The 27,469-nt window shown below is 40.8% G+C and overlaps 1 protein-coding gene across 1 annotated transcript in view; it reads right to left on the bottom strand.

The window, feature by feature from the left end:
• Positions 1–2,633: 2,633 nt before the first annotated feature.
• Positions 2,634–27,469, bottom strand: part of LOC103462103 (lysyl oxidase homolog 4-like) — a 31,786-nt gene continuing 6,950 nt past the window's right edge. The window contains exons 5-15 of the mRNA XM_008405026.3: positions 20,259–20,297; positions 19,938–20,145; positions 18,493–18,673; positions 13,316–13,470; positions 13,054–13,221; positions 12,336–12,498; positions 10,062–10,305; positions 8,519–8,634; positions 7,002–7,138; positions 3,683–3,794; positions 2,634–3,569 (exon numbers count right to left, since the gene is read on the bottom strand). Of these exons, the coding sequence (XP_008403248.1) occupies positions 3,499–3,569; positions 3,683–3,794; positions 7,002–7,138; positions 8,519–8,634; positions 10,062–10,305; positions 12,336–12,498; positions 13,054–13,221; positions 13,316–13,470; positions 18,493–18,673; positions 19,938–20,145; positions 20,259–20,297 (1,594 nt within the window). The 3' untranslated portion in view covers positions 2,634–3,498. The remainder of the gene's footprint in view (positions 3,570–3,682; positions 3,795–7,001; positions 7,139–8,518; positions 8,635–10,061; positions 10,306–12,335; positions 12,499–13,053; positions 13,222–13,315; positions 13,471–18,492; positions 18,674–19,937; positions 20,146–20,258; positions 20,298–27,469) is intronic.

The following is a 27,469-nucleotide window of genomic DNA, read 5'->3' as shown; positions in this document are numbered from 1 at the left end:
GAAATATCAGGGAAACTTATTCTAAGTGAGAGATGACAGTGACAAATCTTGACCAGAAAGGACTTTTTGCTAAATGAGAGGTCACAACAAATGCCTCCTCTGAACACGGAGAACATCCCTCAATACGTTCTCTCCTAATTAGAAGGAGCTGAACGGTCATCCTCCTTCTCAGTGGAGGGAAACACAAATCACACTCCCTTCCTGTAAGGAATAAGTCTATAACTGGGTTATTTGGTCAGCATGAGGACATGTTTACAGAAAATTTAGCATTGCAGGAAAATAACCTCATTCCAACTGCAGCACTATAAACTGACTTTGAACATGGTTCCTTCAAACTGATCCAATTGTCTTTTAATTAAACAATTCTCCAATAATTATGCAGTTGTTCTCATAAAATGCTGTCGGTAAGGTTTAAAAGATCTTAAAACCTTGGTTTGTTTGTGACGTTTAAACCTCTCACAGCCTTATTCCCCTTTTGCTCAGAAAATTCAGCGCAGATCTCAGACCTTGAATTACGAATAAACTGGGACCATTAAAATAACAAATAACACTTATGTGTAATTTAATATTTAATGTTGGTATAAATGTGGTTGCTCTGTAGGTTTATTTAGTTGTGTAATCCCCTGGACTGGCCCAAGGCAATGCAGGTCAAGCGGATATTATGTGTACCGCGCGAGTGGCGTACGCATTATGCGTACGCTCATTGTGCGTATGACACGGGTGTTATTTTGCGATTAGCTAATCTAACACAGAAGTTTGCGGGTTATGTTTCTTTTCTGCATTATTTACACATACAAACTATAGCTCACAAAACGCACATTTCATTAATAAACTAAACAAACAAAAAAAATTAATTGCCGTCTTACCTTTATTGATAAATGAAGTACATGCGCCACTCATTCTGCACAGACATATCTGTCTACCCTCGACGTAAGTTGAGACAAGGAGGCAAGAAAAGCAGAAAAGGCAGTTTCTTGCAGGATATCCACAAAGCCTGTCTTTTCTTTCCGTTTGAAACGAGCGGTACCCTTCTGTCTCCTAGTTTGAAGCAAACCTTTTGGCTCCGATGTTACTTTAGTTATTTCCTGCTTCGACTGAAAATCCAGTTTAGAAAAATGTTTAAGTGCAGAAATGTAGTCATACCATTTTGAGGTCGGAAGAAAGGAGAAAATATTAAATATATCGCTGCACTTGACTTATTTATTTTATGGTTAACGCGCTGCCTCTTCCTCTGCAGACGTGGAGTCATAAGACAAATGTCTGGGATCCTGAGCGCCCCCTGCCATGAGGCAAGAGAACTGCCTGCCTCACCTCGAATCTGTTCTCTCTTTCTGATCGCTCCTCCGCACACGAAACACGCACAGTTGGTGACAAAAAGCACTGTACATAAGATAAATTATGAAAAATCAGTTTATATGTTAAATATTTTTAACCATTTTATTGGTGACGTACAGACAAGAGGAACATGCTCCCATAAAATGGCAGGCAGCGCAGTTAGCCAGATGTTGCGCAATCCCAGTTCACTGCTGCCTCACCAGCTTCGCTTCCGAGCATTTGAATGGGAAAATCCACAAATTCAGCAATTCTGAAGAAAAAATAATCAAAATTGGTTAAGCTGAATGAAAAATAAATATTTAGAACAAACCACAGGGTGAAACAAGCAATATAAATTATTTTATCAATATTATTTTTCCATGATGACCGGGAAAAGGTCATCTATTGTTCTTCAGACCTATCTCACATATATATATATATATATATATATATATATATATATATATATATATATATATATATATATAAAGGCAGCATGGAAGAATAATATTGATAATTTATATTGATATTTTCACCCTGTATTTTGTACTATAAAGTATTTATTTTTCATTTAGCTTAACCAATTTTAATTTTAGTAGAAATACGTTTTTTTTAGTCTGTTACTCCTACAAGATTAAAATCAGTAACCATAATAACACTGGTATGATGTGAGCTAATTACAAACGATGCTAATGATGTTACATATGTTAAACACAATCTAGTAGAGTAGCTTAGGAACAATAAAGCATCTGGTGTGGAGGACATGTTGGTATGAAGGCCCCCCCCCCAAATAAAAATTCTGCCTTGTACCCCAAAAAGTCTTGGGTCGGCCCTGCAGATTCTTCAAGAGAAAGTACAATAACAATGTTTTATTCTCTACTCGGTTTTAACTCTACGTTTCCAGCTCTGTTTTTCCCCATAGTAATCTGACGTAGACGTACCAAAAACTCTTTTGAGTTGCTTGTGGTTCGAAGAGCTGAGTCAGTGACGATAAAAAAAATGGTGCGAGGAATGAGACAGACACCATGTTGCACCTCTGACTGTCTGAGTCATGCCCAATCTGTGGCGAAAGTTAATAAAGTAAAGGAAAAGACACATGTATCGGCCCAAGTAAGCACAGTTTTATAGATTTAGGTTGTGACTGGTTAAAAAGTGAAGAAGAAAAAAAAAAAACCAACAATAATCAACACTTCTTTGGAGGCAGCTTGCAGAATTTCTATATCCTGAGTGAAAACTTTTAACTTTATTCTTATTTCTCTTTCGTTTTAGCTGGCAGTCTCGGGCCCTGCCCACAAATAACCAGTACTGAAATGATCAGACATTTTGTAAATCTGACTTTTATTCTTTCGCTACTGTTACCAAGTACTCTGAAGCTCGATGCAATGGTACAACCAGATCTCATGTTGGTCCCTCGTGTTTGACAAGGAAAGATCAAACAAAGTGGAAGTATTTGTCATAATAAAATTAACAATACAATCAAGTTTCAACTTCAAAGCACATTAAAATTCTGCATAAATTAAAGAACCTGAAGAACAATAGTTGAGAGAGGTAATATAAGACTGTACATGACAATACATTTGCAATACATTACAGTATTTATTTAAAACAGAAGCAAAATAGCACCATGAGATGAAATAAAATCTAAATGAAAACTAAAATAAAGAAAAACACACAGCTCTGACAGTAAATCCTGGATGTTGTTACGTGGACGGTGAACGTACTGGGAGCCCGTTTCGTTTACTTGCATAAATAGGTGGACAATTGAGTGATGCACGATGCAGGTTCTCCTCGTGTGCCTTGGTCTCACTACTCATAGCTGTGGTTATGATTTAAACAAGGTGTTAACATTTCATTAAAAAAAGGCATGTTTTTTGAATCTGTAAACTGTTTTATCACAAATCATGGTCCGGCTTTTGTCTTCCTTTGCATCCCCTTTCTCTTTCTACATGTATTCTTTATTCCTATTTAATGTTCAAACAAAAACCAAAATCTTCTCACAACGATCTATCACAGGACCCTACAAACAAACACACAAACAAAAAAAGCCATTTCTGTCCTTTCCTTCCGTTCACTTTCTCCCCCTCTGCCTCAGCTCTTCCGATTTACTGTTGTTTACTCTTCGCCGCCTGACTTCTGAGGTCTGGGAAAGAGTCGTACAGTTCTTAAATGTACATGTTCCCCAATTCACAAGAAGTTGTTGGAAAGTTGACGCTGGTGGTCAAACAAGTCCTCCTCTTCGGGGCTGTACGCGTCAGCTGATGAGAAACGGATAAACCGAGAGATTTTTTTAAAAAAAGAATAAAAAGCAAATAAGCAGCACAAATTCTTCAACAGGTGAGGGGTTTTCATGTGCAGCATGCTGCGTTACCTGCGTGGCAGCGGAAGAGGTAAATTCGTGCTCCGTCGTACTTGCACCGGCAGCGCATCACATTGTTTTGGAAATCAGACTCAGCCATGTCCAGGCTGGGGTTCACTTCAACCTGCGCGTGAAGAGAAACCAGAGTAGAGATAAATATTCAGAGAGCATTCATTAAACTTTTAACTTTTTTTTTTTATTTATTTTTTTACATTTTGTCTGTTATCATTTATCTGATAAACTAACACAAAGTGGTGCGTTGCAGTCAGTGGCGTACGCAGACATTTTGGGGGCAAAGTGGGAAAAAAAGGACACCTCAGCTGTCTGAGTGGCGTGAGACTGTTTGTACATGTATCTAATGCCAATCATAAGCCATATGCTAACAAGCTTGAAACGTTACAAAAACGTGGGACACTTATATAATTTAGGAATACTACCTTGGACTAAAAAACGACGCCAACAAACAGTTGTTGACGTTTTTAAAGTGTTTTACTGATTTCCCCCCTGAATCAGTATAGTGCTCCCAGCTTTTGTTGCATTTACACCTGCGAGAATTTAGAAACTGAAGATTTTGCCCAATATTCTTGAAAGAAATTGCGATCGTGATCACCCATGAATGTCAATTTTGCCACGATTTCTCAGGAGCACTGAGGTGTGTATTTGCAGCCCTCCAACAGGCTTTCCCTCCATCCATCTTTCCATCAACTCTTGTCAGCTTTCCTGTCGCTGCTAAAGAATTAGTCCCGACAGAACGATGCCACCATTACCGCGCTTCTTCGTGGGGATGGTGTGTTGCACGAAATTAGTCTTCCACTCCATACTGTTTAGCATTCAGACTTATTCTCCTTTAGATGAGAGGAACCTTCTTCCAGATGTTTGCTGTGGCAAGCCCTAACAGGAGTTATTATGGCTCTCTTTCAACATTGACTTCCTTCTTTCCCACTCGCACATAAATGACTGATTTGTAGAGTGCGCGACCAAATGGTTGTCTTGTAAACAGATTCCCCCACTTTCTTCTCTCCGGAGAAACCGCATGGCTGCTTCTTCAATTAATGCTGCCATGATTTGGCAGTTTTCAGAAGATGGGATTAACAGCGTCTCTTTGAGATGTTCAAACTTCAGAGTATTGTTCTGTAAGCTAACCACAACTTTCTCTCTGTGCGCCTTGGTCTTCGCACAATAGCTGGATTTATAGTAAGATTATATTACCAATTAGGTGACTTCTGGAAGGGGTCGACAGCGCTGGATTAAAAGATTAAAAGATGACGTGGACAAGAACATGTCACCCTTTTATGATTTGGTTTTACACGTACAATCCGTACTAACACATTGAAGTTCGTGGCTGTAACGTGAGAAAATGTTACCGAGGAGTCTAAGGTTGATGGATTGGCGAATTCGTCTCTGCTCTGAGATCAGCGGCTTCCTCTAGGCTCCCCGGGTCGCATGGGAAAACATGTTTTGTTCTGGACAAAACGAAACTGTACATTTTGTCCTTTAAAAAAAACGAAGGGAAAAAACTTGGGGGGTGGGGAGAAAAAAAAAGTCAGTTCTCTGGACGGTCATGGAACAACAGCTCGCCGGACCGAGAAACCACAGGATTATTGTTTTCTGCTTTTCTATATGGAATCGAATGTGTAAACTCAGACGACGGATGACATCACTTTCCACTGTTATCTCTGCAGAGGGAAAGGGGGTTGCAGAAAAAAAAAGCCCAGAGATGCAGATGATGGTTTGGAGTTTGCAGCCTATCATTAGACTGCAGTCATGGTTGGTTGCCATGGCGGCTTGTTTTCCACTCTGTCTGCCTCCCATATATAAGAAAATGAACTTTCCTCATGCACACATCAAACAGATAACCTGACCACATATTCATTAAAGCGGCCCAGTTTTTTTAATTTTTTTTTTTTATGTACCGTTTAAATTGTGCGGTCTTATTTATATTTACAGCTTCAGGATTCAGGGTTGAAAATATTCGTAACTCTTATTCTTTTCGTCAACTTTCAAGCAACGTCTTTTTTTTTTTTTGGGACGCGTGAACCGGATCTGCTAACGTGCGCGAGCGGAGACCGGAGGGTGATTTCGGATCGCGCGTTTACAGCCCTGGGTGTAAAACGCTTCAGCTTCGCGACAGTTAACGCTTTCTTAAAAGCTCTTGTAATAATGTGAAACAAAGGGGCCACAAGCCGTTTTACGGGACAATGAAAGTCACGTCGCTGTTGCGTTTAAAAAAAAAAAAGCCTGAGAAGTTTGTGCTGCTGATCTTTCAGATGCGAGTGCAAACAAACCGGGGGGCTGAGGTGGACGTGACTCATCAGCGTAAATGTTACGCTGCAGGTAAAGACGCGGAAACACCCAGCTGCGTGAAAGACGAACGAGGATCTACGGCCCCCTCCTTCGCGCGCTCGCAAAGTTACGAGGAGCTTATCTGCGTTCGCGACCACAAAATGGTTCTGCCGGGTCGAGCTTTGCCAAGCGCAGTAGATCTCACACATGTAAGACGTAAACGATCTGAATTCAGCACAAACAACCAGAATAAAAAAGAAAGAAAAGAAAAACTGTAAACACAGTCCTGGTGATGCTGCTGAGAATAAATAGACTAAATGATAGAGATGCAGGAGGGATGAGTAGGTCACCGCAGCAGATCGGATGTCTCGGTAGAGAGAGAGAGAGAGAGAGAGAGAGAGAGAGAGAGAGAGAGAGAGAGAGAGAGAGAGAGAGAGATGGCGCAGATGTGGACGAGCTCACGTTTCAACCTGTAATGTGCTGACTGAGCTTTTCCACCGCCACTAGGTTTGTTCTCTCTATAAAGGGCGGACTAACAGTAGGTCTGCTTTCTATATAAATCTAGACTAAATTTACTTTTCTTAAACACGCACACACCCTTACGGCTGCGTTGCTGCTGTACACCTGACTGACTGGAGGGCCAGCCAAGAGCCATTTAGCGAAAATTACAGCCTTTTATCGCAGCTTTTATCTCACGTGTGCCTTCAGATGTCGAAACACAAAATGCTCGTTTTACTTTTTCGCTACCCCTCCCCTCCACTTTCCTGCCCGACGCGGGACCTCGCTGCCGAAATCACTGATGACGTTTCAGCAAGAAGAAGATTAAAATAAGGTTTTTGACGGTACACCCGTTGTTTTTGCCGCCTATTTTGAACGTGTAAACACGCAAAGAGAGGATGGATGGATGGAGAAAGGAACAGGAAATGAAGGAAAATACAGACTTCCTTTATGCTCTACTCTTTTGTACCAAAATAAAACTCCAGTTTCCCCCCCCCCAAACTGGTCGTTCCCAGGATGTTGTTCTGTGTACTATTCGAACTGGACTGACCTGGAAGATGTATTCACCAGGTCGAACATCTGTGATGTCCACCCACTGGCAGTCGATATCGTGGCGGTACGTGTCCCAGCAGCCCACGGAGATGCCCTGCTGGCCCCAGTTGTAGCAAGCGTATCGCTTATGGATACCTGAAGGGGTAGAAAATACAAAAAATATGGGACATAATATACGTTACGTCTATGCGGTGCAGCGTTTCTCATGGCAGTCACTGTGGGTTAAAAATACTGGAAACAACTGGTGTACATTTTTAAAGAATAAGAACAACCTGCAGTCAATGAAAGATTTACATAGTGAGTATAATGCTGTTTCTTTTTCCCCGTTATAGCAACTTAGTCTTTACTGTATAGATGATTTATATAAGCTCACTTGTGTTTAATCAGTTTTTTCCCCAAAACCTTCTTTATCTTTTGAAGTGGCTTTGAACAATAGTTTTCGAGACAACTTTACTTTTAAGATCTTCTTTTGATGTTTTTTTTTCTTTTCTGTTTCCCTAACTCTGACATGTAATTATTTCACACATAAAAAGCTTTTAGCCTCGAGGGATAAACCAGTGATTTGGCATCAAATACCAGACGGCTTTGCAAAGAATAGTTTTTAAAGCACATATTTGGGCACCTTGTAATGACCCATTTGTCACAATTACGTATTTTGTTTCATTTTCTATCTAAATACCTTTGTCATATTTAGACAGCCTGCGAGTTTGACAAACACAGAAGAAAATAGGAGATTCCCAAAGAGCTTTTTGCTCCAAACTTGGCACAAAGAGGAGGACCACCTGGAGGACGATGTGGACGTCAGAGCTTTGCTGGGTTTTTGACCTCACTGTTCATCTGCTGTGCAGTTTTTCTTTACTTGTCCTCTCTCAGTGCCAAGATATGTAATAATGATCAACTACAAGGACTGGAGAGAGAGAGAATGAAAAAGACGAAAGCCGGAAATAACGGAAAGAGCTTAATCCTTTCATGCATAGTGGTCACTACAGTGGACAGCTATTTGAAAGCCATTTTTATGTTATAAATGCACGCAGACAACTGAACTGGACACTAATGCATCATAAAATACTCCATCAACTACTGGCCATCAGCTGCAAATGCAAGAAATTATTTTTGTTAAATCCAATATGGCCGACAGACAAAAAAGCATACCGACCAACCCGGTCCCTCCGTCTACTGTAGACGGTAAAAAAAATATTGTGACATCAGAAAACCCCTAAAGAACAATACTACTGATGTGTTTTTCAAATAACAACTTTGTAGTTTGAGAAAATTACAATTGATCAACTAAAAAAAAAAAATTTTTACAAAAATTTTTCCCTACCTTTTTAATGCCTTAAGAAAATGAAAAAAGAAAAATTGGGAAAAAAAAATCTCGACACAATGGATCATGATTCATGCATGAAAGGGTTAAAAAAAGACCAAAGAACTCTTAATCTGAACCACCGGTCACAGAACCAAAGTGTTTCTGAGAGGGCAGATTTTTTTTTTTTTTTGCGTCTGGTCATGGCTCACCATCGGGGCAGTAGGTGTCCTCCAGGCAGAAGCTGGCCTTGTGACCTTCAGCCACCTTCGTCCCGTTGAGGGTGAGCAGATCGTAGTGGGTGAAAACCTCGATACTGTGGTAGTGTCTGGAAGCAGTGCATGGAAAAAAACACGAAAAAAATAAATAAATAAATCACAGTTATGAAAAGGAACTCAGAACAGCCTTCGTGAAAAAAATCCGCATCTTTCTTTTTCAGTCTTTTGATTTTATATTAGTTTGAAATATGACGGCCATAAATGCGGCTGCGGTTCCCTGGAGGTGTCAGACGGGCGTGATGAACAGCTGGGAACAGGCTCCTGGGAAAAAGGGGAAGATTTCACTTTCCAGTTGCGTTTCTTTGCCTCGCAGAGCAATACCCGAAGCAAAAAAGTTACCAAAACTGCGAGTGAAACCCTGTGTTTGCTGGTGGAGAAGGTAGCAATTGGGTTGTGGTCGTCCTCCTTGTTCTAGGACACAGAACCACAGCTGCAGAGATAAGAACCCGGGCGTCTGTGACGTAGGTCCTGGTCACGAGTGTAACAACTGGGTTAGCCAGTAACGAGGATGTTCATTGTAAACTTTATCTGTGTTTGTTAAATGACAGACGTTTAGAGGGTGATTACTATTTATAGACAGTAGTAGTCTATTTTATGCTGCACCCAAGGATCTCATTTCACTTTCTAGATCTTGTGTCGCCATCCATGTAAGACGGCAGAGGTTTAGTTTACAGCTGTCCAGAATTACATGGAGCTGGCGAAGCCTCAGAGCAGAGCTGGAAGGTTAAGACCACAAACTTTAACGTATTTAAGTAGAATTTCATATGTCGGGCGCGAAAGAGACAGAAAAGGATGAATGACTTTGAATTTTTAATAAATACAAATCTGAACAATGTGGTGTGAATTTGTATTTACTTTGTAGAATGGTAATTGTGAACTCTCTGCCACAGATTCTCAGTTGGGTTGAGGTCTGGACTTTGACTGGGCCATTCTAACATATGAATGTGTATTGATCTAAGCCTTTCACTCAAGCCCTCTAACAGGATTGACATGTTTTTAGCTCCGTTCATCTTCCCATCAACTCTGACCCGTTTACCTGCCCCCATGATGCCGCCACCACCACCATGTTTCACCATGTTTTCAGCCACACAAAACCAGGCCACCGTGGTGACATTTTGGTCTTGTCCGACCAGACGTTATGTTCTTTCATAAAGTTTCTTCCAACAATAGCTTTTTGTTTTCTTGCCACTTTAGTTTAAGGACCAGATTTGTGGCATGCACAACTTGAGATTGTCCTGTCAACAAACCTTCCCTTCCTCTCTGCCCCCCCACCTGAGCTGCTGGTCTCTGCAGCTGCTCCAGAGTTGCCACATGTTTCAGAGACACGTGGCAAGAAAAGAGAAAAGGGGGGGCTGAATGCAAAGGCACGACTTCACATTAAACGGTACCTTTGTTTTAAATTCAAATCTAAATATCCGTCGGAGAATCGAAGCACCTCTTAAAACACGAGCTCTAGGAGCCTCCGCCCCGTCCTCACCTGTGACACTGGTGCCAGACCCAACTCTCCCTGGTGGCTCGCGGTCTGAAGTCGGCCAGTCCCATGTTCATGATGCGGGAGGAGAAGCGCAACAGTCTGCGATGTCCGTAGGGCCAGTTCATCCTGGCGGCGGAGGACGACAGGCAGTTCTCCTCGTTGGCGCAGGTCAGCAGGTGAAGAGGCCGGTCCTCCAGGTAGGCCGACTCCTGGACGAGCTGGGCGTCCACCACAAGGTCGGGAGCAGCTGCAGGAAATCGTTCAGGTTCAAAATGAGAAGATATTCAATCTTGTGCTTTGCTGCTTAAAAAAGTTTCTCTATGTATGTAATCTGATCCTTATGTTTGTTTCTAAAGCTAAAATAACCAGTTTCCACATCCACAATCCCCTCCCCCCCATGTTCTAGTTTGCCACACTGACACACAACACCAGATGATACATCAGAGTTGAAGTTCATTCATGTGTTGAAAGACTCCGCTGTCTGATTTTCTGCCTGTGAACAACCTCAACAAATTCAAGAGGTTAAAATTTGGTCAAAATTTGAAGAAAAGTTTCCATTTTTATCCAGCTGTTGTGAATATAATATCCACCACCTGCTGAAGTAAAATGGAATAAAATTCCCAGCTTCTGGGAATCCGCTGGTGTTAGGATGGAGGATTTTCAGCCTGACTGACCCTGAAGTGTTGACAGCGGGTTGAAAATAAACAACAACAAAAAAAAGTCAATTTCAGTATATGCACAATAATAAGGCTACCAGATTGTGGTGACATCAACGCTCAAAGTCCAAGCTGTTGCAATCAGAGGAAAACAAAGTTGGCCGTTTTCGGTGTTTAAGGTGACGCCACAGGAAGCAGATATGTTGAAAAAGCTGTCAAAGAAAACTATGCTTTCTAAGACATGTTAAAACTGGTTGCAGTTCATTCAAACTGCAAGAGGGATAGCCTTTCAGCAGGATTAACAGAGTGCATAGTGTGGTCATCTCAGCGAGATTGTCGCTATATTTGAATAGCTTCTAACACACAATTAGTGACTTTTTCTGGCGTTAGTGGAGAGTTTTGGAGGCTCCGACTGGTAGCGCCCCCAGAAAATCTTTAAAGGGGGAGCCAGACCAGACCAGTAAAAGCTTTACGGCGGCCCAAAATAAAATAATAAAATTAAAAGATGCATCGTTCTTAAAATTCTGGCGGTACAATTAGCTTATCACCTCGGCCACTTAAAAGGAGCTGACAGGCAAACCCAGTCATCATTCACCAGTTCCTCCCAGCAGCAATCAGACCAGCACCAGGAGAAGACTCGATACCGTACCTAATACCACTGAACAATTTGTCTTTTTTTATTGTTGATGTCGATTTTATAGAAATAATGGTATTATATGTTGATGTTTTGCTGTGTATAGGGTCCAAAGTCAACCAAAAAGTAAAAAAAAAATCAAACCAGACGTAAGAAAACTTTAAACATGAAAGTTTAACTGACCACACACTCTTTGGACCTCTAATAACTGCTCTTTATATAGAGCAGTAGGCAGCACTGCAGGTCAGTGAATGCACCAAACTAAGCTCTAACAGGCTCAGTTTGCAACTTTGAATCATCGAGGCGCTGCTGAAGTCAGACGAAGCACAGACGAGAAAGTCGCAATTAAAAAGGAAATTATGTTTTTTAAGACGTGTTGAAACACGGCGGCAAAAGACTGAGGGAGAGAGCCAGACTTTCAGCAGATATAAATGGAGTACAGCAATGTTTCTCTGTCTTTCCAGAGCTGTCCTAGACATTGGGAGCCTTTTGGAAATCCAAGAGTTAATGTAGGGAGACGTTTTCTACAGCACACACATGGACACTTTTGGTAATGCTAGCCATGCTAAGCTAGGTGATCAAATAAGTTGCTAGTGAGAGATTAAAATGTGATTTTGACTTTGTTTTACTCCCTGCTTTGTGTCCATCACGCACATCTCGCTCCATTGCTTGTGTTCCCACTGTGCATAACGGCCGAAATTGGTATCGGCACAAGAACGGAAATCAGCCCCGAAATTCTGATCGGTGCATCTCCTTTCAAGATCAAAGAATGAGAAAAGTGCCAGACTTATGGGATAGATTTATAGTGTGGTTTTAAATGAACACTTTACCAGCAAGTGGAGACAAACAGCTGCGAAGCAGAAGTACCAGTCTCATGTAATACTAGTTCCCCACAAAGCCTGTAAATAAACTACGCAGTATAGCATTTGCTAGAATTTTATTTAACAGTCTCTTTGCTACGGATTAAGTCGCTGGGTTTGGACTCACTCTCCACGCATGTCACTCCGGCGGCCCTGCCATCTCCCCCTCGGGGACAGTAGACCTGACCATTCCGGCGACACTGCTGGACGGACATCTCGGTGCCCGTGCAGTGAGTCCCACTCAGCAGCACGTCCCTGGCGTCGGAGGATCCCGGCCAGAACCAGGTCTCCTGAAAACACAGGAAAGTAGAGCACGTTCAAGCACAAATATAATTAGACGCTTAAGCCCTTCTGGAAAAACAACGCGGGACAATTAGGAAGAATTTGGTGCAGAGACGCACACAGTAGGCTCTACTATAAACACCAGAACACATTTTTTTATGGGCACTATCAGTACACATTATCACATTTTCCACTCTTATTCACAATTTGAAAACTGCTTGTTAAATGTTCCAAGCAGCACCCCATCCGTCCCCTTCCTCCCCCCAAAACACACTCGGTCTGCCGTTTCCATGCACCGCTCTATTTTCGGTTTGTTTGCTCTGTGAATTCCCCTCTTCCCCCTCTCCCCCACCCTTCCGATCTCTCTTCACTTCACTTTCCCTCTTTTATTTTCAGCGCACTGGAAGTGGACGTTTGAGAAGCCTGTAATTACTGCAGGCCTCAGTAATAACACAGCACAGTCATACAAACAGCAGAATGGAGAGAAAGAGAAAGAGAGAGAGAGAAGGAACACACAAAGAACTAAAGTTCACAGACAGAAAAAGAAAACGACTAGAATTCACCTCATGAGCTCTGGAGGCGAATCCCAAGCCGAGCTGTCGGCAGACCACCATGGCCTCGTTGAGGCCAAAGTTCTCGCTGCAGATCGAGCCCCAGCGCATCGCTCCTCCGACCTCCATCAGCACCTCCACACGGCCCTCTCCGCGGTCCCTCCCGCCCGCCAGACGAATCTGGGTCCACAGAGAGGAGCGAGCGTCGCAGTTTCAGAGCAGAGACACTTACGCACTTTGAACATAGAAACGCGTCTTTGTGCGCTCAACTCACGGTTGTCTGGATGCCGGTGTTGGGGACGTTGCAGCGGACGGCTACGTCTTGGGTGTGTTTGCAGGTGTAAAGTGGCACTTGTTTGTAGACACAATCCAGGATAGACCTCTCTCTGCCTGTGCACTGGACGCTGTTCATGTGGATGGGACCGGTACCTGAGGAGGAGCGGAGGAAGGGACAAGACAGAGTTCACATGCAAACTGCAAAGCTGCTTAGGGTAGAGCAAACACACAGCTCTGGAAAACAAATGAAGAGATCACTTGAAATGATCAGTTTCTGATTTTACTCTTCGTAGGTAAATGTTTGAGTAAAATGAACATTGTCTCCGAAAAAAAACCAAAAAAACATTTACTGGCAGAAAATGAGAAATGGTCAAAAGACACAGTGCTTTCAGACCTCAAATAATGCAAAGAAAACAAGTTCATATTCATGTAGAAACAATAAAACTAATGAACTCAGGGAGAGTTCAGAAGTCAATATTTGGTGGGATAATCGTGAGGTTTTCAATGGTGTTCAGTGCAGTGGTCTCTTTAGAAATACACTTTATAATCGTATTCATGGAGAATAGTGTCCATAATGGGGATGAAAAATGACAGTGACCACAACTTGAAATAATGACCAATAATAAATGAGAAAGTCATGCCTGAGATGAGAAAATTTGTTTTTCTGATGCTTAACTTTGTCCTCAAATTTAAAATGTCTTTAAACTTCATGTGCTCTGAATTTCTATAGCACATTTGTTAAAACCACTTGGGCACTAGGGTACAATAAAGCAGAAATATGTAAAAAAAACAAAAAACCCCCCAAAAAGAACAGACAAACGTACTAAAAGAACATGGCAGGTGTAAGGTGCCAATGCATAAAAATGTAGTTTTCCAGACATTTCAAAATAAAACAGAACAAGAGGAGGCCTGTCTAAAATTCAAGGGTAACTTATTAAAAAAAACACACTTTGCTTTAATGCAAACATTTAAAGAAAAAGTCTGAGTTCAAAGTAATAAGGATAATATCTTAATATACAGACTACATATCAAGTTGTTTGGATGTTTTTTTCCCCTCGTTAATATAAAGCTTTTTTTTTTTACAAGCTCAACATAAATATAGTCAGTAATTCACTTCCTGTGTGTTTAGTTGACTGTATTTGTGTTCCAACACTATGAAAGAAAGTGGGTCATAATTGATCAAAAGAAGAACCAGGTGGAGGTGCAGGACTGGGCTGGCCTTACGTCTTTCCTTGGGATTATATTAAACTCTTTAAGATCAAAGGGTTGTGGTCCAAAACCCACAGCTTTCCAAACAATCTAAAAAAAATAATTTTTTTCTTCATAATTGAATAGGTCTGTATAGCTTTGTCTTTTTGTTCCCTGCCATTTGCTTTGATTTTTATAAGCTGCTTATGTAATCCATTTTTGTTGACTGATTTTTTTATTATTATTATTATTTTATTATTAAATACACACACACAGTAGCTTGATGATTTTTGAAAACAACAACAACAACAACAACTTAGTGTTACTATAATAAAGTTATTTTAAAATTAAGCTGTTTTAAAATTATGGTTCCACTTTCATCCATTGTGCAATCGGATAAAAGGCCTCTCCAAACCAAACTCCTGGGCTGAATTTCAACCCCAACCCGCCCCTGTATCCATCAAACCTCGAGAAATTATTGCCAAAAAGCTCGACTTTGTTTTCTCCAAACCATAATACATTTTCCAGCAAGCCTTTGGTAGACTTTTCACTTGCTTTTGCAAATTTGTTTTTTTTGTTGTTTTTTTTTAAACCAAGCTCTAACCATATTTCTTTGTAAGAAAAGGTTTATGTTTTGCCACCCAACCTCTTGACTCAGAACTTGGCAAACGTTCCCGCAGATCCTTTAATGTTGCTGCAGTTTTTTTGTAATGTCTGTGTTGCAACAATGTTTTCTCAAATTGATGATGACACTTCACCAAGTCCTCGGTGTATATAATGCAGCTAAAATGTCCTTTGTGCTCTTCTAGCTGACTCATGCTTTTCAGAAAGAAATCCCTTTGATGCTCTGGACGTCTCCGTAAAAACTATTGTTTTGCTGTGAGAGGCGTTGTAGGAAAAAGCTTAACTCAAAAAGCTGAATTTCATTTGTAAGTATTTAGAGGCATTTTAACTGATGGTAAGTACATGCTGACTTCTACTTAACACCAACTTGAATACGGGCAATACTGAAAAAAGCCACATTGTAGGTTTTTAAGAGCGTTTGTTTGCTTATGCGTCCAGATTATTTTAGTTATTTTACTTTGGTTCAAAGAGATTTCAGTTTAGTGTTCAGTAAAGTTGTTACAAGTTATGGGGGGGGGGGGGGGGTCAAATAAAAACTGGAGAAAGTTATGACATTATTTATCTTGGCATTGTGTGCACACTTTCTTGTATCCACTCTATTTCCTCTAAGTAACACATTTAGTATTTTATCCACGCTCCAAATTAAGCGCAAAATAACTTATACCGACAATAATTATTGTCTTTAACTTTTTTATTTATTTAAGAAGCAGGAGATTCAAAGGTATTCATTTAAATAACTCCTATCCTCTACTCAGCCAGTATCAGCTTCTCAAAAAAACTAAACTTATACTATTTTAAGCATTTCAACAAAGCACACTTCCTCCTAAGTGTCATGCATTTGGTTATAAACTCAAGTAAAGTGAGAAATTATCTGCAGATTTTAATTGTATGTGATGCAAAACACTCAAACAATGGAACGCTGATGATGGAAAAAGAGACGCGAGTGTGAAGGGGTCAGTCAGTGGCAGGTGAAACGTCTCCAAATCAAACTCTCTTCTTCACCTCATGCAGACTTGGTCCTGCACTAGCACACACATCAAAGACTCCAAATTGGCTTTGCAAACACAATGTCCATTAAAAGCTCAAATGCCTTCTGGACTTCTGATGTGGTTCTGGAACTCGGGACTCTGCTTTCTAGAAGCCAAACAGATGCCAAATTGCAGAATGAAGGAAGGTCTGTCTGTTAGCACGTCTAAGTTTGCGAAGGTGTTTGAGGTCCTGGCAGGCGAACATTAATGCCTAATACAAGAAAAAAATATGTTGCTTCGAATTGCTTACATCTACTGCATTTTATTTTGTATCACAACTGCTTATGGTCAAAAACCTTTAATAAGCAAAACAGATGCATTTTGTTTGACTTAAAAAAAAAACAAAACAAAAAAACCAGAAGACCTTAAGCAACTGTATTATTTCTAAAACTGTATTGTATTCTTTGCAAACTTCTGCTATGAGGGCCATAAATCATTAAGGGACATAATACATATATTTTAATAAAATGGGGAAGAATGCATTTCTTCTTAAACTGTTTGCTATTTCTATCTCTCCAATGATTATTATTGATGAAAAACATCAATCAAAAGACGGGCAAATAATTTCCCAGCATGTTTCACCTCCAGTCTTCTCCTTTATGCTTGTTTTTGTCCTTTGTCTGACATGGGTCAGCATTTGCTGTATTTAGCCAAGTTTGATCAATTTAAATGGAAAAATTAAAGCTAAATACTTTGTGTTGTACCATGAGAAAATATTTTCAGAATTTTTTTTTTTTGTCTGTGAAAATCAAAAAGTTGCCTCAAGCGGCTGAGCCTGCAGGAAAATTCTCTTCATTCCTGAATTGTGGTTGGCGGGGGGGTCAACAAAATCCTCCCGAGGGCCACAAATGGCCCCTGGGCCACACTTTGAACACTGCTGCTATAAAATATATGTAGCAACTCTTTCAATGAAGCAGTGTTTTTGTGGAAGGTACTAACTTTGTCAAACTGGAAGAGGTCTTGTCAAAAATTGTGTTTGGTTTTAGGGTAAAGTAAAAATGAAAGCTGCATGATTTGCTGGATAGAACAGGGAAACTCTGTTATCTATATTGCAAGCTACGTCAGTGGTTATGTGTGATGCACCACCTACAAATGATCAAATAATGAAATAGAGGGAATATCAGGGCAAACGTGGTCAGTAGGAGTCAAAAAGGTCCTCAAGTCAAACTCTCTTCAGTGCTTCAGAAAACCCTGGACTTGCCCCATTTGGAGCGAACATGAAAGACCCTGAAATGGTTCTGCAAACACAAATGAATGTCTGATGTGGCTCTCAGTCTTAGAACGCTCTGCTTCTTAGAACCAAAATAAATCCCAAATTGCAAAAAAAAAAAAAAAAAGCAAAATCTGTTAGCAAGTCTATGTTTGTGTAGGTGTGCAAAGCCCAGGCAGGAGCCCCTTAAAGCCCTGTAATTAGGTTTTAAAAAGCTGATGATGTCATCAAGTGTATAGCGTCAGGTTGTCTCCGCTGACTGTGCAGCCCCGTCTTTACGTTAACTCTTATAGATAAAAAAAAAAAAAAGCTCGAGACGCTTGAAGCCAAGTTGCTCCGTTCCGACACCCTGACCATGCCACCTAGTTTTATAATACAGCATTTAAAGCAGCACGCGCATGCTTTCCAAGAATTATTTCATTAAGGAAAGTAGAGAGAAGGAAATTCACCCAGACTATTAAAGGACATGCTGAGTGCTCGTTTGGGCAGAAAGATAATGGGAGGAAATGAACGTGATTACAGACTGACTGCGAGAAGAACCGCTGGAAACGAGTGTGAGAAAGTGGGGTCTCACTGCTGGGAGGAAAAAAAAGCTCCACTCCACGACAGCCGGCTCGGAGGATGCATTTTCTCACCCACAACAAAAGCTCAACCCAAAACAAATTACGTCCGAATGTTTGCTCCTGCTCGCCACTGATTGCCTGACGTCCCGGTTTCAAAGCGGCGCAAGCTTTTTCTCAACCGACGAGTTTATTTTGACAACAACGCATGCCGTTCTTTTGCTGCCCTGACCCTCCTAGCTTAGTTTACATTTTATATAATTGGTCATGGGGAGAGTTCCTCAACAATCAGCAGACATCAAGCTGTAATCATTCCCACCGCGTTTGTTTGTCTTCAGAAGTGCGTGGAGATGGAGGAGCGAACTTAAGGAACGCTCAGTTGCACTGTGAGGTGTTTAGTCTAAATCACTCAGTTACTCTCTTCCTGCTGCAGATGCAGAAGGAATGTAGGTCAGTTTTGCCATTTGAGAAATAACTGAGAGTGAAATGTATCTCTGAAAGCATCAGAAAAACCTCAAACAGCATTTTGAATGCACAGGTTAAAGCGTCTCTTGTTATTGCTTACCCTGTCCGAGTTGAGCCCTGGTGAGCGCCTCCTTAGCCGAGCCAAAGCCCAGTTCTCTGCAGACCACGCTGGCTGCGTTCAGGTCCCACAGGTGGTCACACACCGTGCCCCACTTCCCCTCTTTCATGACCTCGACACGGCCCTCTCCGATGCGGGGCCCGGCCTTCAGACGGACCAGAGGCTGGAAGGAATCATTTTCAGATCATTAAACCGAATGACAAACTAGATTTCGGTTGTCGTATTTTCTTTTTCACAAGCTACTGTGCCGTTTTAAAAGGTTTCAGTAAAAGGGGATAGGTCAGAGTTTCTGACCTGGGGTTCTGTCAAAATATTCTGAGCAGATAATATCTTACCAGCCAGAGATAACTCTTACAATTTATTCATTTTGTATAAATCCATATTAGTTTGTCCCACAAGCTGAATGCAACACCAAGAGAAGACAAAACCAAGGTGGACCTTTACCATCTTCAATATCGGCAAAGTGGTTGATGCAAATGCACATTCTTTAACCTTTTAGGTAGCGTCATGCTTGCTTTGCTTTTACAAAAATGTGGATATTTACATGCTAAACGGAGGAGGGAGGCGATACGCCAGCAATCTTCCTGTTTGAAAAACGACTTGAGAATCAAACCAACCAAGCAAGTTGTTGACTGTCAGAGTCGCTACCTGGTTACACCTATAAACAACTACAATATCTTCACTAATTCATAATTAAAAACTAACATACAGATGAATCATCTGCTCATTGCTGGCATGACAATGGAGTACAGGTTCATAAAACAGTGTGTGCAGGTGCTGCATTTTAAGTCCAATTTGACTTTAACTGGACTTCAGCTTTTGTCTCTGGGACCAATTGATCTAGATTTATACTAATTGAGGGCACAGAGTGATTTACAGCATATAAGATATTAATCTTGGATCATAAATCATCAATTATCTTAAAAAACAAACATAAAAAGCAGCATGAAACATTTTCTAAACAGGACACAGTTGATAAAAGTTAACCCGTCCCACCGAAAAGTGTAAACTGTATTATCTTTTGAGGAAAAGGCAACAAGCTCAGACATCGCTGTTTGAGTTCATTTAAAGTGGATTCTCCTCGTTAATATTATTTAAAAACTGACGAACCCGTAGTGGTGAGTGAAGCATATCTTTAAAGCGGTAGGTGCCCTATTATTGTTTCAACATAAAGCGGAAAATTGATTAACACCGCTCTCAGCTTATTCTTTAAAACCATAACTTTTGCAGAAGAAAGGAAGCTGGAAAATCATTTCAATTAGCTAAACCTATTAAAAAATTACAACAAGTTTAAATACTGGAATTTCCTCAATTTTACTTGTTTCCGAATGTTTATTAAACCGACGAGCTTCGCAGATGGCCAAGCCGTCTCGCTGTGATGTTTAAGTTCAACCCTTCATACATTTGCTTCAGTTTTCCACACTAACCGCGACAGGCGGTGGAGCGGGAGCTCTGCCGTAACGCTCGAACGGGAATCCGGGGACGCAGCGGACCACCGCGTGCATGCCCCCCCTGCACGGGACGTCACTCCTGGGGAGGGACAGCTGCGCGGGACACTGTGCTAAGGACACCTCCAGACCCTGACACTGCACCTTCTCCACCCAGTAAGCCTTCTTGGTGATCTGGGATCTCAGCCTGGGAAAGAGACGAAGCGATGTATGAAATGCATCGATAACTGGGTTTAAATTAAATCTCTAGTTTAAGTTGAAATGTACTAACTTATTTCAAGGAGTAAACTTTGATCTTACCTCGATGAGGGATCTGCGATCTTAGAGTCCCATAGTTTCCTGAAGGACAGAGAAGGGTATTTTTTATTAGTCGGAGCAACAATGTGGCTTTACGTTAAACATACTGAGCAATCCCACAGTCCAATATGTTCCCACGGTGCCTCTTTCTCAGGCATCCTTGTCTCCAGTCCTTTTGTGCAACGTGGTCCATTAAATTTTGAATAAACAAGGTGAAATTACAAACAAGAAGGAGGCAAAGCATGATCAACGAGCACCTCTGTGAAATACCTAATATTAGAAACGATTTTGATTTAGTTGAACCGTTAAGACTTTTAAAAAAAAAAAATTTCCTTTCATTCCTTTTCATTTTGTTGGACCTACTAGTTCTGGGGTTTATTTGTCGTCCTGCCTCACTGTTTGTCCATATGTCCGCAGTGAGTTTCTGATTTGAGAAAACCATGCAACGAAAACAGAAGTTATGAATAGAGCAAAACGAGTCGCCAACAGGGGCTAATAAAAATTGTCTGACTCCAACCGCTGCATGTCAATCTGTGCAGAGTTTTTTTGCAGATGCCTGCCAAACTCAACAGGAATCTTTAAACTTGTGTCTAGTTTCATTGGTATTCCCTTCAGCAGGGGTCTCGCCCAACAGGGGCCGCAGTGTTTAAACAAAACGAGGCCCCGTACGTTTGGACGCGCTCCCGTGCAGAGAAACATTGTAGCTGACCGCGCGGGTCAGTCTGCGCGGCCACAGACAGGTGCCATGTGACTGACTCTTCATGAATGAACAAAGTCAGTCAGAGAGCCGAATTTAGACTGTACTGAACAACCAGATGATTCTGGTTCATGATTCATGATGCAATTAAATATTTAGCAGCCTAAAAAAAGGAGACATTTCCTCTCCAGGAAAATCCAAGCGTTCCAGTGTTTCCCTAGTTATTTTGCACATGTCTGAGGCTGGATGGTTTTATGAAGAAAACAGATTAAGAATTGTTTCACCCAGGCTCTTTTTTTTTTTTTTTAGTTTCAGTTAACCCAGAAAACAGAGTTAAAATCATCAGTCCAGTTTATTAAAGCCAAATAAGTGATAACATTGTCCAGGACAACAGAGATATAGTTTACAGTTGCAGCTCTACCACACATAGTCAAGGGACATCACAGTGTGACCCCGGACAACAGCTTTCTACTGCTTTTACTCATCTAAGCTACGCCCTGAAGTGAAGTCATTTCCTTTACTTAGCATGTGTGTGAGTGTGTGTGTGCATGAAAGCAGCTAAAAGATATAAAGAAGAAAACACAGAAACATACTATATCTATAGCAGAATCAGAAAAAAAACAAACTTTTGGTTTTCTGAGGATCGCACCTGAACTTAAAATATGAGTAAAAATAACATTTATTTTCATATTTTAGGCACTTCAGAATGATGTGACTAGCTCTAACATCAGCGCGTATACATGGAAAAGATCATGTTCTGGTTGCAAGTCAGATAATTAGCTAACTGTGCTCAAAGACAAGCTAATTGCTATTAGCAATACATGCTAATGAGAGGTTAGTAGGCTAAACAGCATTATCTGCGTGAAAGATTTTGTGAGATTCATCTCATCAAATGTGCAAATAAAAGTTTGTAGATTTGCTATCATGTTAACATGTGGCAGCCATATTGGATTTTGAGCTGGGAGATGGTTAGAAACTGTTGATGCTGACAAATCTCATTATAGCCACTTTCCAGTCAGAAAATTGGTAAGATAATTGTTGTGGTCACTGACTTGCTAATTTTTTAGCATGCCACAAAAACTAGCAACATCTTATTTATTTTTATTTTAAGTATTCAAACGCTACAGGAATACATTTACAGATGTCAAATAGCATTGGGTATATGAAAGCTTGAAGAGATTTACTGTATGACGGTCACTATCTAAATACCACATCCAGTTATGTTGGATTTTGAGATCAGATCTTTTCATTTAATTTTCATGGAACTTCGTATGAAGTTTTTTTAAAATTGAACTTCAGAGATTTTGACTTCTGAGGAAAAATTTAATGTAAAATTAACCCCTCTGTGGTCTTAAGTCATGGAGTCATTTGCACCTCACAAGTTTTGGGGTCTAGTGGTGTTGCACTGACCCCATGTGCACCTTTACTAATTTCTTCATGTGGTTTCAGGCATTTTCTGCTGTCCTTCTTAGCGTCACGCCAGGGCCACGTCTAGGAAACTAGAAACTACTTAAGAAAGTTATATTTCTATATTTTTTGTCTTTTTAAGAAAAACCCAACAAACAGACTAATTTCAGGTGATGCTGTTTCAACATTGTATTTTAGTATAGTTGTTGGAAACAGAGATATACAGATATGGTCCAGACTAGGGGCGCCTGCAGGATATTATCGGAGGGTACACACAGTACTAACACTGCACCTGACCCACAACCCTAAACCACACAAATATAGGCCACATGTGCATAATGCGCATGGCCCACAAAAACATCGGCTCTAACAGGCTTTTAAAAAAATATTATAATTTTTTTTACAAATTATACTAAATAATAAAAACAGCCTGTAATCCACGGCAGGATGGAGATTCCCAGGTTCAGGTGGTGTGTTTCTGACTTCCAGAGGAGTAAAATTTGAAGCAACAAGTTTGCTAGATTTCTATACTTCTGGCAAAGTTTCAACTAGATTAACTTATTTAACCCTGCCGCAGTCTTAGTGTGACACTCAGGAAGAGCGCGGCAGATGTCACGGTCGGCCAAGCAGGTGACTCGTCAGCTCTTCAGTTTGCAAAACCACAAAAACAAAACAAAAAGTTGTTAAACCGGCAACTCCGCCAGAACAGTGCACCCGGTAAAAAGCTCAGGCGGGGTAGACTACAGGAACTACGGGAGGATTAAAACTTTGCCTATTCATTTTTAGCTAGCTTCACTACATTGTAACATTTAGCTAACAGAAAGAGTGCCAAGCTGCCAAATTAACAACAGTAAACAGACCAATAACCTTTAGGTTTAGGACGTACACGTGCCCTCCCCCACAGACACGCACAGCCGTGCAGCTGCAGGCGCTAGATAAGACGCTTCCATCTATTTCTAGTTCAAGAGTAAAATTAGGTCAGAAAAGGGCTTTTGAGATACAGTATTTTAGGATATTAGTACTGCAGTTTAGCCTATTAATTTTATGGCGGTGGGGAGGGGGGTTGTTTCTATTTTTTGCTTTTTCCTCAGTAAAAGCAAAAAGCGTTGTGGGTGGATCTCGGAAGGTGCCACATGAAATCCGCTGAGTCAAAGCTGTATGCAAGTGGTACGTTTCAGCATCTGTTTGCATGTGATTATGTGAGAGAGCCATATTTCTCTGCGTGCGTGCATGTGTGCGTGCGTGTTTGCACCATTTAAAGCCGTGCACAACATGGCGATAAATCAAAGTAAGAGAGACAGACTGTGTGGGGGTGTTGGTTCATGGTTTGGAGGCAGGGGAAGAGGGGTGAGAGTGCTACCCATATAATTGCCTGCTCTGCTTGGCAGTGTCTGCCTTGTGGTCCAGCAGTAGCATGTTGGTTCACACACAGCAGACAGGGAAATATGCACGTACATATCTACTCCCCCTGACTTCTCTCCTTGTAAACAAAGCTCTTTAAAGTCAAGGCTGTAACCAAACGCCATGAAAGCACGCTGGGAAACACGGCGCATGTGATGTAAGACCGATGCCTCCAGCTTTTATTGGAATAGTCCATCTTTTTTGTAAAAAGGAGAAGTAAGTAAGCGCTGTTGGTTTGCAGCTGTCTTTCGGCTTCTGAGAACCAAACAACTGTGGGACGCTCTCTTGACGGGTTGGGAACAGATTGAAACTGACTTGATCTGGCAGTTTTATTGGAGAACAATAAAGAGCTGTATAAAGGTTGGGAACAGAGCTGTCTGGGGAAGACTCTTGTTTCATGGGATCATCAGCTCGATTGGGTTTTAATGAAATTCTAACAACACAATACGAGAAGCCACAGTGGAACGAGACGCTGACTCACAAGAAGCTGAAGATAACCTGTTATTACAAACCTCTGCACAAATTCAGGGACAATCGGCTCATGGGAGATTTCCATTCTCGCTCCACCAGAACCCTTCATCCATTCCCACCCTCTCTAGAGCGGCAGAAACTGAAAGGGGTCCCAATGTCGCTCTTTCCATAAGAAAGAGAGTTTAGTAAAATACAGAAAAGGCGGCAAAGAAGTGGTTTTAATCAGGGTGAAGTGGAACTGGATTGGGAGAAGCTGATGAAGTTACTGTAAGCTTCAAAGAGATCATGAAAGTTACGAAACAATGGAACTGGGAAATGAATTTAGTGGGTTTTTTTGTGTGTGTGCAGCAGAAAGCAGGACAGTAAAACATCTGTAAAAATGAGAGGAGTTAGCAGTCAAAGACAAAGGGATCCATTACACCAGAAAAGAGAGAGGCAGAGAGGGAAATGCTGACAGTACAGAGTGTCCAATAGATTCATCTGGCAGAATTAAAGCTGTTTGTTGCACTAAGCACTTGGCCAGAGGGAAGGAAGACGTGATAATATGCACTGATCTGAAACATTCTGATTTCAAATGAACTGGCGGTATTTTTCTGACCTTTTTTTTTGTTGTTGTGCATTGTAAACATATTGACTGCATTATTGTCTGTGACTGCAGGTCAGATAAAGGTGATAAACAACAAAGCTGCTTCCCCACCTTTTGAAAACTAAATTTGGTAAATTGCTGTTCAGCTAACCCACACGCTCACCATAAAGCTTAACCATAATTGGCTTCAAGGTTCTTGTCCTGACTTGTAACGACTCCTTACAAGTCATCTCGTACCTTTTGAACTCTTTCACGTTGTCAAGGTAAGGCCACAAACGTCTACGTATTTTATTCAGATTCAGTGAATTACAGCAACATAAAGCAGCGCACAATTTTGAAGCTAAAGAAAATGGATTTTGATTTCTTTACAAATGCAAACTATGTTACATTTAAATATACTATTATTTTGCTTTATCTGCAGTTGAAACCAAATATTTACGTACACTGAATAAAAAGACAAATTTTTTAAATTGTTTTTTCTCAGTCTGTTGTTAAATCAGATTTAGCTTAGTTAGAATTAGAAAAATTATTTCTATTTGCTAAAAGCCAGAAAATTTGGCGGAAACATTTAAATTTTTTGTTGTTGTTGCAACTTTTCTTGAATTCAGAAGTTTACCAACATTTGGTCTTTTAAACTGTTTGACTTGGGTTAACCCTTTTGGGTTTCCTTCCACAAGCTTCTGGACCATTTCTCCTGACAGAACCTCGCACACACACACACACACACACACACACACACACACACACACACCTTTTTAGACCTTCCCACAACATCTCCACAGGACTGAGATTGGGGCTTTGTGATGGCCACACCAAAACATTGACTTTGTTGTCCTTAAGCCACTTGGTAAGCGGTTTGGCTGGATGCTCAGGGTTGTTGTCCATTTGGAGGATTGATCTATGCTCAAACTTTTACTTTCTGGTTGATATCTTTAGATGTTGCTTCAATATTTCCACATAAGGTTCTTTCCTCATGATGCCATCTATTTTGTGAAGTGCATCAGTTCCTCCTGCAGCACCACAACGTGATGCTGCCACCCTCATCCTAACTTGCCACACCATTCTAATTGTCATTCCGGTTCTTCCTCCAAATGATGATAATTATGTCCAAACAGTTCCACTTTAGTTTCAGCAGACCATGGGACATGTCTCAAAAAGCAATGATCTTTTTGGTAAAGAACTGCTTTACCAGCTTCAACCAGCATCTAGTCCAGGTCTTTGGCTTTTGTTTTGGGGTCAAGCTGCACATTTCAGACCAAAAGACGGTCAAACCTGCCTCCGTTTTGGTTGGACGTTCTCATTATGTCTATACAGGGAATTGTTCCCAAGCATGAGCCAGACTCTCTGCGATTTCTTTTCACTTTCCCATCGTGTCACACAGTATAGCAGTGTGTTTCAGGTGTGGCCTTAAAATACATTCACAGGTGTGTTAACTCAACTGTGCCAGTTCGTCTATGTGGAAGGAAAACCAAAAGTTTTGATCCAATCATACATTTTAAGAAACAATTATCCAACCAAATGTATGCAGACTTTTGAATTTGAGGAAAACTACAAAAAAAAAAAATGTTCTCGATAAGTTTTCTGGCATACATATAGCAAATATAAATAATTTTGGTAATTCTAACTAAGCTAAAACAAGAAAGATTTGATCTGATTTAACTTCAGACAGTGAGAAAAAAATTAGTTTTTGTGTCTTTTTATTCAGTGTATGTAAATATTTGGTTTCAACTGTACTTACGTATTTCACATGCTGCCACTTGAGGGCGCTCTCTTAAAGTGCCTGAAATCCAGGTCACTTTCAGACTGATGCAAGATTACAGCACAGCAGCGAGATTTTAAGATTCTGTCATTTGTAATGACTTTTGGGTTTTGTTCATTTAAGAAAGTTGTTGTTGTGGAAGAAAAATTAGCAAGGAAACATGAATTACTCCAGACTGGAAGAAAGAGACGAGCTACATTGCTCCTACGTCCAGTCCAAGTATCTGATTAGCCTGATGCTTCTGATCCTTCTCTGGTAAAAAAAATAAAAAATCTTTTTAACCCCCTTCACATGTTTACTGTTGGGGAAAAAAAATATTTGCTCCAGTCATTTCCCAGATGGGGTGGAGGTTGACAAAAAAACAAACACAATTTGTTCCCTTACTCAGTTTTTATACAAGCTGCTAGATTGGTTTTTGGCACAATCTGTGATGTTTCTCTGGGTGATTCTGAGGCATTTGTGGAATGTGTTCGTTATGCAGGCATTACATTTATTTTACTACAAAACTCAACTAGGTCACAACTGATATTCCTACTATTTACTTTACTATTTACTATTCCTAAAAGGACTGCTGGGCAACACAAGTAGACCGACAAGCTTAATAAATCCAGATATATTTTCTTTCACCATCCAACCAACATCCTCGTCTGTTTGTTTGCTTAGCTTTTTTTTTTAAACCAGAAAAGATCCATTGGGATCTTCTTCCAGAGAATCCTGATCAAGATGGCCGCACGGATCCAAACAAATAGTTTTATGAGACACTTTATGGTGTGTTTTCATGGGGCAGCTGAGGAGAAGCTGCTTGTTTTCTGCTCCTCAGGACACAAGGGGTAATTATTGGCCTCTCACACGGAGAGACATATGGTACTTTGCAGACCGGCGGTCAGTGAAGT

This window comes from Poecilia reticulata, chromosome 1, assembly GCF_904066995.2.
Source record: "Poecilia reticulata chromosome 1, P_reticulata-male-v2, whole genome shotgun sequence".
Classification (NCBI taxonomy): domain Eukaryota; kingdom Metazoa; phylum Chordata; class Actinopteri; order Cyprinodontiformes; family Poeciliidae; genus Poecilia; species Poecilia reticulata.
Note: the sequence above shows the minus strand (reverse complement) of the source record. Positions and strands in the feature narration are given on the sequence as shown.